This window comes from Chiroxiphia lanceolata, chromosome 17, assembly GCF_009829145.1.
Source record: "Chiroxiphia lanceolata isolate bChiLan1 chromosome 17, bChiLan1.pri, whole genome shotgun sequence".
In the NCBI taxonomy this organism is placed as follows: domain Eukaryota; kingdom Metazoa; phylum Chordata; class Aves; order Passeriformes; family Pipridae; genus Chiroxiphia; species Chiroxiphia lanceolata.
Genome location: NC_045653.1, coordinates 15,073,209 through 15,091,707, shown reverse-complemented (window position 1 = coordinate 15,091,707; position 18,499 = coordinate 15,073,209). Strand labels below are relative to the sequence as shown.

The window sequence follows — 18,499 nt, the reverse complement described above, 5'->3', positions numbered from 1 at the left end:
ATAAAATAAAATTGGAGAAGGATCATCTTGGGGTTAGAGATCGTCTTTTAACACTTGTTAAGTATTCATTTTTGAGTTCATGTGTGTAATTTAAACTTGAAATGGGTCTGATTCTGTCGTGTTGAGTGCACAGAGTGGGAGTTGAAGCTCAGTTTCCAGTTGCTTTGTTTTCTCTCACAACAGAGGAGGACTTTGAGAAGCTGCCCAAGGCCACGGTGCCGGAGATGCAGCGCAGTAACCTGGCACCCGTCATCCTGCAGCTGAAAGCTTTGGGCATCGACAATGTCCTCAGGTTCCCCTTCCTTTCGGTGAGTCCCAGGCTCTGTAATCTTTCCTTGGGGTGAAGAAAGATCAGTGGATGACTTGCTGATTATCCAGAGAACTAATTCACTGTACAGATTTGGAAAGCACCGCTCACTGTCCCCTGTCAGGCAGCAAAGAGGGCTTCTGGGAATCAATAGTGCCAATAACCTGTGTGACAACTTAAAAATGACTGTTCGTGTTCCAGAGTTTGCTGTTAGAAGTGTTGAGAAGTCAGGGTGAGAAGACTGAGAAGTCTTAGAAAGACAAACTGTGAGGTTCTGTAGAACTGTAGCTATAGTCCCTTTGCACTGAATTTGTGAAGAAGGAAGAGAGTGAAAGCTCTTTCTTCATTCTGCAGAAATAGAAAGGTTTGTTGTTAAACAAGGATTTTGTAAAAGAGGAAGATCTATGAATTTTTATGAAAACTCATGTGTTTTATGCTGATAACTTTAATAAATGCACATTTTCTCTTCACAGCCACCTCCTGCACAGTCAATGGTGCAAGCTTTAGAGTTGCTGTATGCTTTAGGAGGTGAGAACATTATGCTTTGCTTTATTTGCAGTTTTATTACAGGAGTTATGAAAAAAATTGTAATTTGTATCTGGTGATTGGATGGGCATTAATCAAGCTTTCATTTGAGTGCTGTGCTTTGAAAAAGAGGAACACAGCCCTGACTGGGGGAAGCTTTTTGTTGGCGGGTTTTTAAAGTGTACCTCAGTCTCTTCTGGATTTACTTTTCCTTATTAGCAATCAAAAGGCAGCAGTAACATTCTTTGAGGAACTGGAAATGTATTGCATAGAGTATAAACTAGAATTGAACTGTTTAGATTGGGTACCTGAGTATTTATAGCTATCTTCTCTGTATTTCCTTGCAATTTCGTGGGGGGAAACCAACTCCTTGGTAGGAGCAGGACTCTGAGCTGATGGGGGTGTTTGTTCACAGGCAGATCCTATTTGTGTTTCTTTGGTCCATACAGAGTGTATGAAGATACAAAGGGAGTTTGGACACTAATTAGACCAGTACAGGAACCAGACACTAAATTTACCTGCATCCAGTTAGATAAGATGTTAGATACTCAAGCCCTCGGTGTGGTGGTCTTTCATTTCATGTTACTGTGCTGCTGATGGAAACATGTACACTTGCAAGTATAAATAAAGAAAGGTTGAAAGTAAAGATTTGACTGCTCTTTCAGGATCAAACTGTTTGTAACAACGCAGAATTTAGCAAGGCTAATAGAGTTGCTTCTTCATTTGTTCCTTGGTGGGACTTTAGAAAGCGTAGTGTGTCTATTGTAAATTTTCCTGTTAGCACCTTTCACTCATTATCTGATCTTGATGTATGTGCTAGAACTCGGCCTAAACATTGTGAGTCAAATCTGATGCCTGAATTTGGGAGAGGCCAGTCCCTGGAGGCTCTGCACGAAACCCCATAGAAAGGTTGATTCCCCATGGCTTAGGAAAACAAGTGTTAGTTATCAACCCTTCTGGTTGCTATGATTTTGAAGGTACTGACAAAAGTTATTAAGAGCTAACCTAATTATAATTTTTAGATGGATTCTAGTCTGTGTCTGCTCTGAATGCAGGATGACTTTTGGCTGTAAAGCTACACCTGCTGCAGTGTAGTGCTGTTGATGTGGTTGGTCCTGCAGCTGAGGCAAAGTTCAAACCCACAGCAAGTCAAACTGTTATGATTCTGTTAGCTGTGATTACGTGATGCAACCACTAAAAAAAGAATCCGTGATCATTCCTAAAGCCATCACATTTTCTCCTGGATAAATTGGAACTGTTTCTCACAGACAGTGTGTGTGTTTCAGTGCTGGTTTTGTGCTTTAAATACATGCAACTTGCAAAGACTCTGCTCTGGTTTTAGTATTGAACTTTTTAGTTATGGACAAGTGAACAGATGCAGACAAACTTCTAATGAAAAGAAGGAAAAATAGACTAACAGATCCTGGGAGCATAATTTAAAATGCTTTTCTACTATTTAGCCATTTAATAGAATATAGGTTTTTTTATTCTGTTCTCTGAGTTGCTAGTCACAGCTTCTTCTCCAATTCAGTAGAGTCCAAACAACATTCTTGGCGTATCAGATAGTCCTGCCAGGAGCAGGGAGTTAGACTTGGGCCTTATGGGTGGGTCCCTTCCAACTTGAGATAGTCTTTGATTCTAGGTGTGTTCATTTTGATTTTATTCATTAAGCCGTGGTTGGATGCTTTTAACACTCAAATCACATTGTAGTAATATTTTTTATGCACAGTTTTCAGTTCCTTTTACTTGTGGTGAGTCGGATGTATGCTGCCTAACTTTGCTTATAGGAAGAACTGTTATTTTGGGGGGTTTTCTGACAACTGTTTAAACTTTTTGAATGAAAGAAACTTAAACCAGAACGTTGATGTGAGACCATGTAATCAAAATGAAGCTCTGTTTGACTTTGAATTAACTACAAGCACAGAGCTAAAGTTAGCAATATTTGCTCCATAATGTAAACATGAGGCAGCATAAAGGAGATTGTGTAAGTTTTGGAAGCTTCCAGAAGTTTGTGGCTATTTTCCCATCACTCACAAATGCTGTGTTGTAACTTGTGGCAATCTGCTCCCTTCTTGCTCTCATGGAGCTGTAACTCTGCTTGGCCAGGATTTTGCCCTGTGCTGGTTCAGTTCCAACTTGCAAAGGAGGGTTTCACTTAAGGCACTTGGTTCTTGGCAACCTTTTTGGGCTGGGAACAAGGACCATCACAGTGGCTCAGAAGCGTGTTGCAAGGGTGCCAAAACCACCTCAGGGAAATGGAAAGTTCAATAAACTCCCTGATTAGCTGGTTGATGTTTTGGCAGAAGTGTTCTTCACAGAGCTGTTACTCTCTTGGCGGCCCAGCTTTGTACCAAAACAGAGAAATGCTGATGTTGGTGTTTCAGATGGAAAGAAATGGGTGTGCATGTGTGTGATGCACGGATTCATTCTTCAGTTTTTGCTGAAGTTTAAAGTTTTTGGTGGTTTATTTTGAAAATTGTATGTAAGTAGCAGAGGTGAAGCTGCCCAAGCATTTGCAGGTGCAGTGAGAATCAAATTTCTCTTGTGCAAGTAGGAACATGTATTTCATCATTTGCATTGCAGTAACATGTCAATGTGCAGTTTGGGGTCGGGCCCCTGTTGTGCCCATGTGGTGCCAATGTGTGCAGGGCAGATGCTCTTAAGGCTGAGATAGTTGTGTTGAATAAACACATGACTGTTTTTAGAGGGATTATTTTTACAGTGCTGCAAACTGATTACATCAGGAGTATCTCTCCTCCTTTGATGTCCCATTGAAAGTCCAAGTTGTCAGTTGGAGTTTATTGCTTTTAAGTGTAATTTAAGTGTTAAATAAGCGAGCTAAAAAGTGGATTTATTTTTAGCTTCATTTCAGGTTCATGATTTTGTTGAAGATTTGTTTGTAAGTTGTCACTTATCTGAAACAACCACTCTACCTAAGTCTAAAAAGGAGTGTTTGAATCCCTCAGTGCATCACATACTAGTGGTTGTTACTTGCAAATTTTTAGTGTCCTAGTACTTGAATAATCTCTCCTGAGCATGTTCAATTAAAATCTTTGTAATATCTTTTTCTAAGATCTTCAATTTCATATATATATATATAGATACAGTGGTTGATTCCAGGATTATCTGAAGGAAACTTTTATGTATTCCAAACTAGTACCCACTGCAAGCCTTTTGTGTACATTCAGGCTCACTGCTACAAAGACATCTTTGCATATATGTAGTTCATGCAAAATTGTATTGACATTTGTAGGATTCAGCAGAAGGCAAAGGATTCTGGTTTGATGCACGTGTAGAAGGTTAAAAAGATGGTCATTTCTCCTTTTTCCTACTTAGGAATGTATGTGTCTTTCTGTAGATGAAGGACAGCCTATTCTAATATTCTTTAATAGCTATTAATTGTGGTAGAACTTAACCTTCTCATATGGCAGTAGTCAAATAAGCCTTAAGTTTTACAGTTTCTGTGACTTTGTTTTTATTATTTATTAGTTCATCATTTCACATAAGCTGCCTTTTGCACCTGTTTCTGAGGAAAGTACTGTGATGTGAAAAGCCTGTTAGGTTTTGTTGAACAGTGTAGGAGTGTGGTGAGTGAATTACTACATTATCATCAGTGAGATGATAACATGTCAAATAATAAAGTAAACACTGGATAGAGGTATCTGTGGTTTCAGATATACTGACACGAGTTATAGAAGAGCTCATTCCTTGACTGGATTTGAGGTTTTGCTTTTCTCTGTGAAGCAGAGCTGAAGTACAGCTGTGGGTTTGTTGCCAGCACATAGTCTGACAAATACTGTGTTTATATAATGCATGGGCACAGTTGTGTTTCCTCAGGTCACTTTGCTGTGGTTAGTTATGCAACCTACAGTGCCCTGCAGTGCTGTTCTTGGGCTCTTGTTAGTCCCTCCTTGTGTAGCCTTTGCCTTGTGGTTTGCCTCCACGTCACAGATCATACAACTTGGCTTCTTGCTGTTTTCTCTTTCAATTTTTACTCTTTGCTGCCTTTCTTAGCGAGCTTTTTTCCTTCTTATTGATTCCTGTGTCTGTATTCTTTTTTTTGAATTCTATTTTTATGTCCTCTTGCAAAGGAAAGGCTTTTCCCCGAAGTGTCAGCATAAAGCTCTGAGTTAGAATACGACCTGGTGTTTGTATGGGTCACCCTTGCTGCAGGGGTTTCACTGCAGGAAGCCATTCCACTGGAATGGTAAGTGTGCAGGGTTGCTCAGTGAGAACTGGGAATCACAAAGCAAGCTGTCAAGCCTCCCTCCTGTACTAGTTCCAGGGAAAAGGTTACAGCTGGAACATGCCTGATGGTTTGGTTGTTCACACATAAGGCAGACTAAACTCTTGTTTAGGTAATATTAAATTATTTTTCTCCATGACCTAAGTAGAGGTGATTCATGTACTACCTACCTACCCTGGCAGTGCTTCCTGTTTCTGCAGTAATGCCTGTTACACAATTATCCCTGTTTTCCTTCTCCTCTGTTCTCCTTCTGCTTTACATCCCCATTAAGTGAAATGCTGCTAAATACTTCAGAAGAGATGTGTGAGACTAACAGCTAATATCCCCTCTGGCCATGACATTGACTTGGACTGCAGTTTTTCTAAATCATTGTCAATAACCATGGAACTTCGTTAAAATTAAGAAACCTGTGTGTTTAAATATTTGGGGAAAAAAATTGTGGTGACCCGTGGGAGAGTAAATGGATATCAAGGACTGCATTTAAGCTTGGTGCAGTGTACATTCAGCAACGCTTAGGTGCATTTGGGATATTTTAGCTCGTAATTCTGCTCTTTAGTACACAATAAATTCTTAAAGAAGCTTTTCTGTGCTAGTTTGCCTGTGTCACAGTCAGATTTATTGATGTGCTGCAGGTTTGGATATGCACTGCCGGTTAACAGAGCCTCTGGGAATGAGAATAGCAGAGTTTCCTTTGAACCCTATGTTTGCAAAGATGCTTCTGGAATCAGGTAGGAGAAAAAACAATGGCAGTTTCTTCATAGTCATGTAACTGTAGTGTAGTATTAGACATTTGCTAAATTCAAGACAAACTATTTCATCTAGGTGTGGTCCTTAGTGAAAAGAAATGGTTAAACTCGTGAACCTCTCTAATAAATAGCAAGTCTAACACATTTGTTTCTTAAGTTTTCCATTGAAAACATTCAATCTTATGAAAAAAAATCCAGGAGTTTATGTATTTTGCTTTTAAATATTCTGCTTCTTATCCTTTTTATTCTACATGGGGGTGAGTTGAATGAAAGAAGATTTCCTTTACTGAATTTCTCCTTTACTCCTCAGGAAATTTTGGCTGCTCCCAGGAGATTTTGACAATTGCTGCCATGATGCAGATTCAAAACATCTTTGTGATCCCCCCAAATCAAAAAGCCCAAGCTGTAAGTTCAGTTGTATCTCATTTTCTGTATGTTAGTTCGAAATTTCTGGATTTCTGCCAAGTAGTTTCCTGATACCTGTTAGAAACTGCAAGTTTGTGTGAAAATGAAGCAAGGTCTAGGACTGTACCTGTTAATTGTAGGTAAATGAAGAAGCCAAATAACAGTGGGAATCTTGGGAGTCCTTTACTAGTGGTAAAAACCTCCTTCTGAGGACCAGAAACAGGAAAGGTTATAAACCAATATTAGTCAGTGTAAGGGTTTGGAAAAAAACCCCCAAACCCCAAGCCTTCCCACACACCACTTCCTTTTGAGATGAATAAAACAGAAAGTAGTAGGATGTAACAAATTCGTAATAGGTAGCAGGAGCTTAATTTTAATGAAAGGAGGTTCTTTATCAGATAATTTTTCTAATTTTATTTGCAAAAGTGCTCCTGAATAAAGGGGAGGCTAGTGAAATATTGCTGTTGCCTGGAGGAACTGCCCTAGATGGTAATAATTTTAAGTCACCAGGAAATACAGAACTGATGGGAACTGAGGATATTGGATATGATTTTTGCAAAAATCTACCTCTAAAGTTATATTTATTCTTCTCCAGGCTAGGCAACACAGAAAGTTTGCTGTGGAAGAAGGTGATCATCTCACTATGCTTAATGTTTATGAAGCCTTTGTCAAAGTAAGTCAGTTCAAGTGTGTGTGGATTTGCATGAATGGGAAGAATTTGAGGTTCTCAGTTCTGAATCTGGAAGTTCTCAGAGTCACAGCACCCTCAAAGCTGAGGACTTACTAAGTCTATGAAGTGATAGTTCTGCTTTAAAAGCGATTCTGGTCCTATTTTGTCACAGGCCTTCTGTAGTTCCTCAGAACAGGGAATGAAGAGAATTTTGTTTGGGTTCAGCGTGGGAATCTTACGGGTAGACAGCTGTTTTCAAGGAGACTGGGATTTTTGAAAGGGCTTGGGGAAAACAAGTATCTGAATTTCTAATATAATATTTTGTCATGTTTTACTGATGATAAACTGCATCTAAACCTCTTTTTTTTTTCTCTGAATAAACTCATTGATCATCATATCCTCTTTTTCATTGACCTTATGTATTCATCCTAAGTTTTTACATCAAGCTGAGGTTTCACTTAATGATTTTGAAGTGCTGCACCTATTTGGGAGCAGTATATTTTGCTGGCATATAGCAATTGTATAATAATATATTTGCAGCAGTGCTGAGTTGAAGCAGTATAACCACTCAAGTGTTTAAACATGACTTGCCACAAAGCAGCCAGGCAGGCACCAACTGAAATGATCCCCCTTAAATTTTATATCTGTGTGATTCTCTTAGAAACAGCCAAATGCAGAGATCATGGAGTGGTGAATGCTGGAGAAGCAGTTCTTTGCATAGAGAAGACTGAAGCCAGTGTACAGAAAAGGCTGTTTACATTTAGAGGTTGAAAAGAGACTAGTTTATGATCTGAGAGGATGAAATGGAACAATTGATGCTGTTCTCTTTCACCACATATGAAGAAGTGAAGCACATCTGTTTGAAAATACCCCACAGCATTTGATCTGCTATTATTTAGGAATTTTTTGAAACATGTTTTGTAGTTATTGGTGCTGTGTGCCCTTGTTAGGTGCTTATGTAAATAGGTAATTTTCAGGGAAAACACAATAAATATATTGTAGGAGGCAGAATTAAAAGAGAGCAAGGCTATCCAAAAGAGGTTGGGGTTTGTTTTGCTGATGGTATCCCACTGCAAGTTTCTCTGTTCTTCTCACTGTACAGCACAGCAAGAGCTCCCAGTGGTGTCAAGATCACTTTCTGAACTACAAAGGGCTTGTTAGAGCTTCTGTTGTAAGAGAGCAACTGAAAAAGCTTCTGGTCCGTTTTAAAGTGCCAAAGAAGTCCAGTGAAGGTGAATTATTTTTTTTAACCCATTGTTCAATAAATATTGAAGGTAGTTTCCAAATTGTCAGTCTGCTTCCTGCTTTTCTAGTAACTCTTGAAGTATTTTCTCCCTCGCCTAAAAATAATGTTAATTAAATCCAGATGTTTTTTCCTAAAAATGGCTGAAGAAGAGCATTTCAGCATATTTGTACAATTAGCTAAGTTTTCCAGCAAGAGATTTTAACCACTGATTATATATTTAAGGGAGTGATTTACCAAAGAGAGTCATAAATAGGTCCCCTGTTCCCTCTTAGACTTTTCAAAAAGTCATTTTTTGGTATGTTCAAAATGATGTTCAGTCACTGATTTCCAGCTGTGCTGTGTGTGCACAGGTGCCATGACTAGTTCTCAGCACTTATCTCTAACTCCTCTGAAAAATCAGACTTTAGTACTCAGTGGCATGCAGGGTGAAGGACTGTGAAACTCTCTGCATGGAGTGGCAACAGTAGTTTTTTAGGTAGTAATTTTCGAATTGCTGTGAGAGTGAAGACAAATGAGGTTGCAGGGTTTGTCTGCCTTCACCCCTTTGCTGTCAAAGTCTGATGCACTGTGAAAAGTTGTTTGAGGTGATTAAGTGGTATTTTAGGGATTTTTGCCATTCTATTGACTCATTTTACAGAAAATTTCTTCTATTCAGGTGATCCAGATCCTGTTTTGAGATGTATAGTTTCTGGATTCTTTGCCAATGCAGCTAAATTCCACTCTACTGGAGCTTACAGGTAACTATATATAGTTCCAGTACAACTGTTGATTACTTGGAAAGCTCCTTTGATGAATAAATCTAAATTTAATCACCAAACAGATGCTTCTCTAGACCCTTGCAATTGGAAACATGTGGCAATTGATTTACTAAATTTTTGAAGTTTTGTATTTGCAAATGGCTTCAGTGTTTATCTCTTCTCTTTGGCAAATATAACTAAAGTTATTAATAGTGGGAAGCTGTTACTAGTAGTAATTAGCTTGTGTTTATTTAAACAAGTACAGTTGCAGTGCAACAGTAAATAAATGCCTGAAATGCTACTTTTTCATTTAATGTAGGCATAACTTCTTTTAGGACATTAAATTATCAATTGTTCCTTTGACCAGGATTTAAGCCTGGTTTCATCTGTTCATTAAATGCAAATCTTATTAATTTACTCCAGCTCTTTCATTCTTGCTTTTATTGACATTGTTACTGGGCAAACGTTAAACAATAAATAGATGCACAGTCTGAAATAGTATCTTGCTTTCAAGGACGATCCGTGACGACCATGAGCTTCATATCCACCCCACCTCAGTGCTGTATGCAGAGAAACCTCCACGCTGGTGAGTTAAAGCTGCTTTTACTTGGGTGGGCATTTTTTTAAGGCAGCATCCAGACATGTTCCTGAATGACTTCTCTCCACCAGTGGATAAATAGATGTAGAAGGTCACCCTTCTCACAGAGAGAATCCAACTGGCATTTCCTTTGCAACATTTTGTAGGCAGTATCCAAATAAATCAGGGGAATAGAGTGACATTTAACTGCCAAAAACACCTGCAGAGTTTGGAAAGCAGAGCCAGGTGACCCTTGTTTAGTGGGCACCATATCTTGCACTGCAGATTGTTCTTTGAGTAGTCTCTGTACCTAGACAGAACTAGGGTTAATTTACTTTTACTAAGGCTATTAAGGAAATATCCTGTCAAACGTGTACTGCAGTAATTGCAAATGGCTTGCTGGGAGAGGGCTTACCCATAAAATGCATGATGTGAAAAGCTATGGCTGTCCAGCAGATTGAGGAAAGAAATGGTTGTACTTTCCCATCAGCTGGGATATTTTCATTCTATTTGCAGGTCAGAGATGCTCAGATAACAAACAGAAATGTGTTCCTAACTTTCAGGTCACCATGATCAGCCTGAAGTATTTGGGCTTTTGTCCTTCACTGCCTGTTGCTGGGACTTTGAAGGATAAACTTGGCCCAGTGTCATGGCTTGTGGCATCTTGTAAGACAGGAGTAATTAGCAACCTGAATTTCAGTGCTAGTGCATCCTGGGCAATCATCCTCTATTGAGGGCTTCAATTCTCTGTCTGTTACAGGTGTATCAAAAATGTGTTCTCATTCTGGTTTATTTTCCTCAGATTTCTCTTCAGTTGTATTAGTTGGCATGTCTCATGTTGTGTTTGGCAAAGAGAATTTTGGACTCACTCCTCTTTGCTTTTGAGAGCAAAATACCAATTAATAGGAGCCCACAAACCTCATGCAGCTCTGCTGCATATAGAAGGCAGATAGTGACTTCTGGCTTTGGTGACTAACCCTTCAGCATGGGGGTTTGTGCTTCCATGGGGAAAAGGACCTTCCCTACTAAGGGTGACCTCAGAAATAGGCTGTCTGTGCTGGTATCCTGTTCATGCTGGCAGCAGGGATGAGTCCACATGGTTGGCTGTTTCTGTGTCTCTTGCCAGGAGATGTTCTGGCAGGAGTTAAAGCTGATTTCTCCCTCTAATGCTTATCTTGCTTGTCTGCAGACTGGCGCCAGGGATACTCGTGCTGGGATTCATGCCCTGCTTGTTGTGGGCCCAGGATTTTGGTGCTTTTGACATCTTTCCTTATGATATTACAGAATAACTAATATTCTCTCTTCCAAAGTATCAGTTGTGAGTCCCCCTTGGCCCCATTATAAGAAATATTCTCTCTTCTATGCCATATATGCATATGTCTTGGTAGTATGTGAAAGTGTTTTCATGGCAATCTAAAGTTGTCTTAATGGAGAATACTCTGACCAAGCAGAGGGAAAGAGGTAAGAGGCTGAGTTACAACTTAAAGACTCTCTCGACACTCTGTAAATGCCACCTCTGCAGCACATATGTGAAGCTACCTAAATATGCTCTAGCTCATCTCTCCTTCATTACTTTACAGCAAACACTATTTTTTCTCCTTCCTCCTAGGGTAGTCTACAATGAAGTCATACAGACTGCTAAATATTACATGAGAGATGTGACTGCCGTGGAATCTGCGTGGCTCCTGGAACTGGCTCCTCATTTTTACCAGCAAGGAACGGTACGGAATCGGCATAAATCCCAAACGGTACCATTGCTGCAGCAGCAGCTCTTGTATCTGACCTTTCTAAGTGTTTATGTTTCCTTTGTTGTCTATTTCATGGGACAAAAATTAAGTTGGTTTTGTTCATTTGTTCATTCATTTGTATTGATTTTAGTTTAAAGGAAGAGGATAGTAAGTTGATGCATGAAAGGTTTTTCCCTATTATCCAGCCAACAGACAGGATCTCAGAGATACAAAGTGGTTCATTTCCACCCTGGTAAATTGACCCTTCAACCATTTTACACTTGAATATATGCACTGGACTTGATGATGAGCCAGTGCTGTATCAAATCTGTTCCTGGAATAATTAGTCCTTTGATTCACATCCCATACACAACACAACATCCCACAGTGATATGACCTCTCCACAGGCTGAAGTTTGGGATGAGGTTTTCCTTCAGGTAGGTGGTGTTGGGAAGTGGGACTCGATGGTTTATTCAGATAAAACTTGAATTGCTTTTTGTAAGTGAAGAATACTTGTCTTGAATTTATTGCCTACCTTACATGTTCTCAAGGTAGTGCTGCAACTGTGTGGATATTCTGTGAAATTACATCAGAACCTAATTTTTACCATTACCATTCTTTTGATTTGATAGAGGTGAACTCTGCAGTATGACCTAATCATTGCTTTCATCCTGAAGTGAATGGAAGCTCTGGAGGATGTTGCTGGTTTTGAGGAAATTTGTCTTTTCCAATTTGGTCAGTTATCCATATCAGCCAAAAAGCTTGGGTTTCCTTATAAAATGTTTAAAAATTAGAAATGTTTCTGTTGTGTAAAGCTTTGAGTCATACATGTAAATTTTGAATAAGCAAGCCATTGCAAACCACACAGATTTATGTTAGTTTATAAACATTCAGACCCTTTTTCTACTGAAGGATACATCTTTGTGCTAGGAAGGGATTCCTCAAATATGAGAGTTTTTATTCCTATATCAAGTTAAACCCAAATCCCCAATGAATAGGATTCTGTGTTAAAACATGTTCTTCTACAGCTTCATCTTTGTCTCAGTCACTTATTTCTCATTCCAAATTTTGCAGAATTTCCTTCATATTTTTATTCCACATTTCTGTAGGTCTTTAAAAGCACAGAGGTCCAAAGGTCTAGTAACTGCAGGGTTGATACAGTAGTTAAAGTCTTATCCTTCATGTGCATGCTCCTGGTGTTTGTGCAGATGTATTGTTGGGAGCACATCTCTCTCTCTGTGCATTTTTACATCTGGCAACTTGCTTCCAGTAGGAAATTGTCCCTTTGCTTGCAGTTAGTGCAGAACATCACTTTGGGGTAGATGTGGATTTTTATTTCATAACTTTATTTTAGCTGTATCAGCAACAAGCAGAGGTTGGGAAGGGATATTTGTGTAAGAATTTATATAATTTGGGATTAAAGACTGAAAGCATTCTAATTGATTTTTTTTTTTTTGCTAATCATGGTGTGCCTGCTAAGCAGACTTTCTGTTCTTTTCTTGCAGCATCTTTCCTTGAAAGCAAAAAGGGCTAAAGTAGATGACCACTGACATGGCTTAAGTTTTGTGACATCAGAAGCAGAACCTACCAGTGATTCCAAGCTGGCTACAGTCCATTCAGCAGTCAGTTCATTAGCAGTTTGATCTTCCATCAACTTAAATGTTTAAATGCCTGCCAGGATCTGTAGGGGTTTATGCATGACCAGTACACTGTAAACCTGCGTAGAGCTTGCATTGTGGACATTTTATTCTTTGCCTACTTGACCACTGTTGTTAATCTGGGCATGTTGCTCCTTTTAAATAGGTAGAAAAACAATTTAAAAATTAAACAGACATACAAGACCACAAAAAAATTGAAACCTTCAAGAAAGAAACAGATTTCCTGGAGTGGTACAACTGCCTTATGAGTGTGGGGAATAGGGTACCCTGCCTCTGTTACCTAGAGCACTGTGACCTACACCAACAAAACTGAGCCTGACTCCTGCCAGCAGGAGCTCAGGGCAATCCACTACTCCTGGAGGTGCAAGGTGCTGCCATGGAAACATTGATTTCATGTTGGACCATCCCAAACTGGTGCAGCTTGTGCTCCCAAGCAGTAAAAGTCTCCCTCCTGAGGTGGAGCTGCCCCATTCCCTGTGCTGAGCAGTCCTTCTGTGGGCAGCTCCGACTGAAATGTCTTGATTCTGCACGTGAGAGTTGCTGTTTGGGGAGGGGAGGAAGAGGAGCTCAGTATTTTTAAGAAGGATTAATTTTTTGTTCAATCAGGAGACCAAACATGTATATTCCTAAACAATCAAGTTCACTTTACTCTTTTTTTTCCTACAGGAGAAAAATTGGTACTCTCTCACTGCTTGGCAATATCAATAAATTTCATTAGGGAGATATCGTGGAGCACTGTTTTTTTAGTCTCTGTTGTTCAGTATGGAAGGAAATGTTTTGTACTTTCCTACAGCGAACACAGTCCTATATATTTCTTTTATTATGAATCTGTTCTTTACTGCTTGGGACTCACCTTCCGATGTTACTGAAGAGAAGGATGCTCTGAACAGTTTCTGCTTTAATCAGGATTCCATGACTGCTTTTCAGTAAGGAACTATGCTTATTTGTGTTTTAACAAAATAGCTTGGATACATGTATTTAATTATTTCCATTTTCCATTTTTACCTATTAGTATTTATTTTAGAGAGATATTGTTTGAAAATTTTATTTTTGTAAGGCAGCTGATTTGATAATATGTTTTTGGCATATTAACTATTTTATTTTCTTTTTTTAAAAAAAGTATATAAATAGGCAAAAACTTCTGCATAGAACAAATGCCTTCCTCATTACAGGACTGCCTCGAAAACTTTCTTGAGAACTTCTTTACCTTCTCTCTTCCAAACTCCTGCAGAGAGAACGTGTTGTGCCATGTGCACTGTGTATCTCTTCAGCGTCCCGACTGCCAGCACAAACAGATGTACCAGTCTCCAGGAATGGCACCAGCAGCATGAAAATGTGTCACCTTCCTCCCTGTTGGCCCTGTGACCCTCACCTTTGTATAAATCTCTTAGAGTGGAAGCTCTTTAGGGCAGGGACTGTCTCCCAGCTGGAGCTGAGAGCAGTGTTGGCACTTACTAAAAAGGTTCAATTTGCAGGTTTTTTTCTCTTAAAGGCCTGGAGAAAGAACTGAATATGAAGACTTGTAAAATGTCCATGTTTCTCTGTCCTCTGGAAGTATTCTTAAGAAAAATAAAACCATTGAATCGAAGCAGTTTGAGAATTCATCACTTCAGTGGGTGATTTCCCAAGGTACTGTGTGTTTGTACTGGCCTGGGCTGTCAGTGGGTGGCTACTACATTTGCCAGTTCTGAGAATTTTGGGTGGTTCTGGAGAACTCTCTTCCCCAGATGTTCTTTTATGTGGCTGCACAGCTGCAAAAATTTTCTGTAGGAAAGACTGTGACTCTTGTGGAGTTCAGAACCCAGGGATGTACAAGCTTTGTCAAATGCTACAAGCAATTTTCCTTCTGTAAGAATGGGTGCAGTAGGTCTTTGTAAACAAAAAAAGAAACTAAAACTTGTCTTTTTCGCTGTTTTACAAACTATTGAGGTATCACCAGCAACAAAACAGGCAGACTTTATACTAGAGATGCAGGCTAAGAATAAATGTTTTTAGGATCCAGATTAAGGTCACCTTTAGAGAGAAAGTCCTGCTTGCATCAGAGGTATGGACCCTTTGAAGGTGTTTGAAGATAGAGACCCGAAACTTAAAGAACCCTGAAAATCTCTTTGCTTTGTCAAGCTTTGGCCTACAGCTGTGCTAGATTTGTACAGAGCATTATGCTTTAAATAGCCTTGATTAAGGAGGTGGATTACTGCCTTGTTGTTGGCTCTTTCCTCCATAAACAGTCTGTTGTGGGGGAGGTTGAAGTCATTTGAAGATGGTTGTCAGTAGTTTATGAAACATTTGAGGATTTTATCTCTGGCTTTTAGAGAATGAGGTTAAAATATTAGTCTGTTGAATCAAAATACTGCTTGAAAAAGAAGTCATTCTTTCACTGGCAAGGAAACAGATTTTTTAAAAGGTAAATTTACAATTCATTGATGTCAAATGACTGTGGAGAAAAAAGGAAGGTACACTCCTCAAGCCCATCAGAAAATGCTGTCGGTGTTTCTGCTCATGACTTCAGTACTGTGAGCTCTAGAATAAGATAAAGCTAAATTGGAATAAAGGTTCAGCCAAGATAATTATGTTGAAATATATTTCTCATCTTGTAGATTAAAAGTAATTCTGATAAACTGATGAGAAAACAGTCACAACTCTTCCTGGTTAATCTGAAGAAAGAGACGAGTAGTTAAAAGTCTAAAATGAAAAGGGACAAAAGTAAGGGAGGGGTGAGTGCCCTGGCTTCTCCATGGTTTGTGATAATGGATAAGAGGATGTGTAACTGAGCTGTGCACACACAGCAATGTTCTCTGCACGTACCTCAGAGTGATTGGACAGAACCTGTTTCTAAAGTGAGTTATGTGTTACAATAAGCACATTACAGACAGGCATCGGGAAAAAATGATGGGAAAAAGTGGTAAGTCAGGTAACAGGTGCCTTTAAACACAACGAAAGTGGTTTCCCAGAATGGGATATCTGTGAGACTCATTCTAGATCTGGTGGGTCAGAGCTCTTCTGGCTTGTGGACAAGTGGAAACAGTGAAGAGTTTCTTGTTCCAGCAAATGGAAAAGCAGGAGGGAGATGTTAAGATGGGGAGAATATTGGAGCAGCAGTGCTTGCAGGAAGGGTTGGCAGGGCTGTAAGGCACTAGAAACGTTTTGGTAATTCTAAAGTGTTCTGTGAAGAGGAAGGGCTGGGTTTCTTTGACTGTTGGGAGCCTTGGTTGTAGGGAAGGAGGGAGAGAAAAGAGCCGGGAAGCAGAGAGGTACCTGCAGGGAAGGTGTGCGTTGGTGCAGGGTTTCTTCATCCTCAGTTCACATGGAATTTGTTTTACAGCAGTTGTTTGTGCATTGCTGGTTTGCTCCTCTGGCTGCTGAGCAGGAGGTCACTGAGCTGCTGGCTTGGCTGCTGGGAGACTAAACTTCAGGAGCTGATTGGGAAATGATTAGCTGAGCCAGTACTGCTGTGCTTTGTGTGACTTGCAGTGAAACTCCTGACCAGCCATCCTGGAGTCAAGGGCTGGGCTGTGTCGGGGGGGCCAGCAGCTGCTGCTGATTCCCTCTTCAGAACCCCTTCCTTTGGAGCATCAGTGACCACTGGAAACTGTGCTCATCCCAGAATTCTGGTAAGTGTCACTTACTGGACTAATTCATCACTTTCGAGCCATTCCATTGAAGGCAACTTGGAAGCAGTGTTTATTACTGTAATTTAATAACTTAATGTTAATCTCTATCAAGTGGCTGTACAATCACTAAATGGCAAAGAAAGTCAACAGTACGACTCAGCATTTGAAGTAAGTTCCTTTACTGGGACTCGGAATAAACAAGTTGCAGGATGAACATAAGTAGCATGTGGGAAAATTGTCCTTGTATCCAGTTTTGGGCTTAAAACTGACTGCACTTTGAGAAAGGTGCCAGTAGATGGCAGGCACCGCTTTCAAGTAGTATCTCGGAGGAAAAAGTAATGGGCCAATTCTTAACAGTTTTTCTTATTCTTCAGTTTTAACATTCAGTTAGAGCAATGGTGAGAACAGGGCTGCAGGTACACGGTTGGCAAGAGCAGCTGCTGCTCTGGATCTGCTCTATGTCTTCCTGCTGTTCTCCATCCAAAAATTTTTTACAGACACATCCAAATTCTTGTCCCTTTGTCACAAAGTCCTTTCGAGTCTATTTAAAGGTTGTCTTGTCAGTGTGAGGAGTGGAATACAGAGGGAAAATGTATTGTAGAAGGAGATCCCAGGGACTAGGAAAGCTGAAATATATGGGAACCCACTACTCAGTCACTTGAGTGAAGTTCCCATTAGGGTTTGGAGACTTTCCAGGAGCCCTTCTACCTAAGCAAGCAATAATTTCTGGCAAGACAGGTGTTCTAGGCTTTGCCAGAATTCCTGCACCACGTGCAGTGAGAGGAGAGTTGAGCTGAGCCTGACAGAGCTCTAAGCAGGGCAGAGCCATGCTGATGGCACCCAGCAGAGCTGTGGAGGGAGCTCAGTGCCTGTCACCAGCACAGGTTTTCCCAAGGTGGCTTCTCCAGGGACAAAAACCTTCAAGGAGTCCAGAGGTACTATAGATCACTTTGGAATGGGCTGTTTTGTGTATTTTTACGAAAGTTAGAAGATAAACATTCTGTATCCACCTCCTCTCTCCAGAATTTTTTTCTGGACTGACTTTTTGGTTGGAGACAGAAAGAACTGGAGCATCTGAATTTGCTGTTGACTTTGTCTCCCTCTTTGTAAACCCACTTGTAGTTCATTTTACTGAAGTGTAAATATGAGTGAAATTTTACCTCCTACATCAGAAGGAGACTGCAATGTCTGTCAGACTTATTGACACCCACAAACACGATGCTTTCTGGAAGGCAAAAATGGTTTTGGCAAGTGGGTTAGCGTGTTTGGAGTTCTCTTGCCAAAGCTGGCTCAAACAGTTTGAGAGAAAACTCTTCTCTCTAAAACTGGAAGGAGCAGATTGCTGACATTGATATTTCTCAGTGCTGACTGATCTTTAAATGCTGTGCTTGATTTTAGTTGCACTTTTTTCCTCACTTTGATTTCTCTGTTAAATTCTGGGGACTATTTATGTCACTTGTCTCCCTTTAACTCCTCCTTTGTGGTGACTGGAGGAATAGCTATGAGAGGAGAGAGTGAGTCTTTCTTCTGTCCCTTCTTCTACCATGGCTGAGAGGCAGAAAGTAGTTTGCTACACACCTCTCCTCCTGTGCTTTTCCATTGCGGAAAGATGCAGACCTGCAAGGGAGGGTTGTTTCCTCTCCTTTTCTATTAAAAAAAAGTGAAAAAGCAGGGTGAAACTAAAAACATGGATAAAATGCTAGAATATTCCTTAGGAAAAAATTCAAAGCCTTTTTAATGAAAAGTTTTCAGGGAAAAATCCATGAATTGAGGTAATGGCCCTGTCTGCAACTGCCCAGCTGTTGATATTTGTCTCTCCAAGCTGTGCTCTGCACACACACACACTCAGAGCAATCCGACTCACTGGGCCTTGGCAATGCCATGAAAATGCCCTTCTAGAGACTTCCAGCATTTCTCATTTGTTCTGTGAGCCTGTGTTGTTTTGGCTGAGGGGTTCATGTGGCACAATCAAGGTGGGAAGCACTGAGAAAGCTCCTGCTGTCAGCAGGAACTGCTGTTAAAATCTTGGTGCTTACACGATGCT

General features: G+C 40.1%; 1 protein-coding gene across 2 annotated transcripts in view; it reads left to right on the top strand.

Annotated features, from left to right (window-relative positions):
• Positions 1-14,432, top strand: part of DHX35 (DEAH-box helicase 35) — a 28,229-nt gene extending 13,797 nt beyond the window's left edge. Inside the window, exons 13-22 of one of the 2 annotated variants that reach the window (XM_032704981.1) lie at positions 184-308; positions 781-835; positions 5,711-5,806; positions 6,135-6,229; positions 6,825-6,902; positions 8,002-8,131; positions 8,801-8,882; positions 9,397-9,468; positions 11,069-11,180; positions 12,692-14,432. In XM_032704981.1, coding sequence (XP_032560872.1) covers positions 184-308; positions 781-835; positions 5,711-5,806; positions 6,135-6,229; positions 6,825-6,902; positions 8,002-8,131; positions 8,801-8,882; positions 9,397-9,468; positions 11,069-11,180; positions 12,692-12,736 — 890 coding nt within the window. In that variant the 3' untranslated portion in view covers positions 12,737-14,432. Of the gene's footprint in view, positions 1-183; positions 309-780; positions 836-5,710; positions 5,807-6,134; positions 6,230-6,824; positions 6,903-8,001; positions 8,132-8,800; positions 8,883-9,396; positions 9,469-11,068; positions 11,208-12,691 lie in introns of both variants that reach the window. The other variant, XM_032704980.1, reaches the window with a different exon arrangement.
• Positions 14,433-18,499: the final 4,067 nt, after the last annotated feature.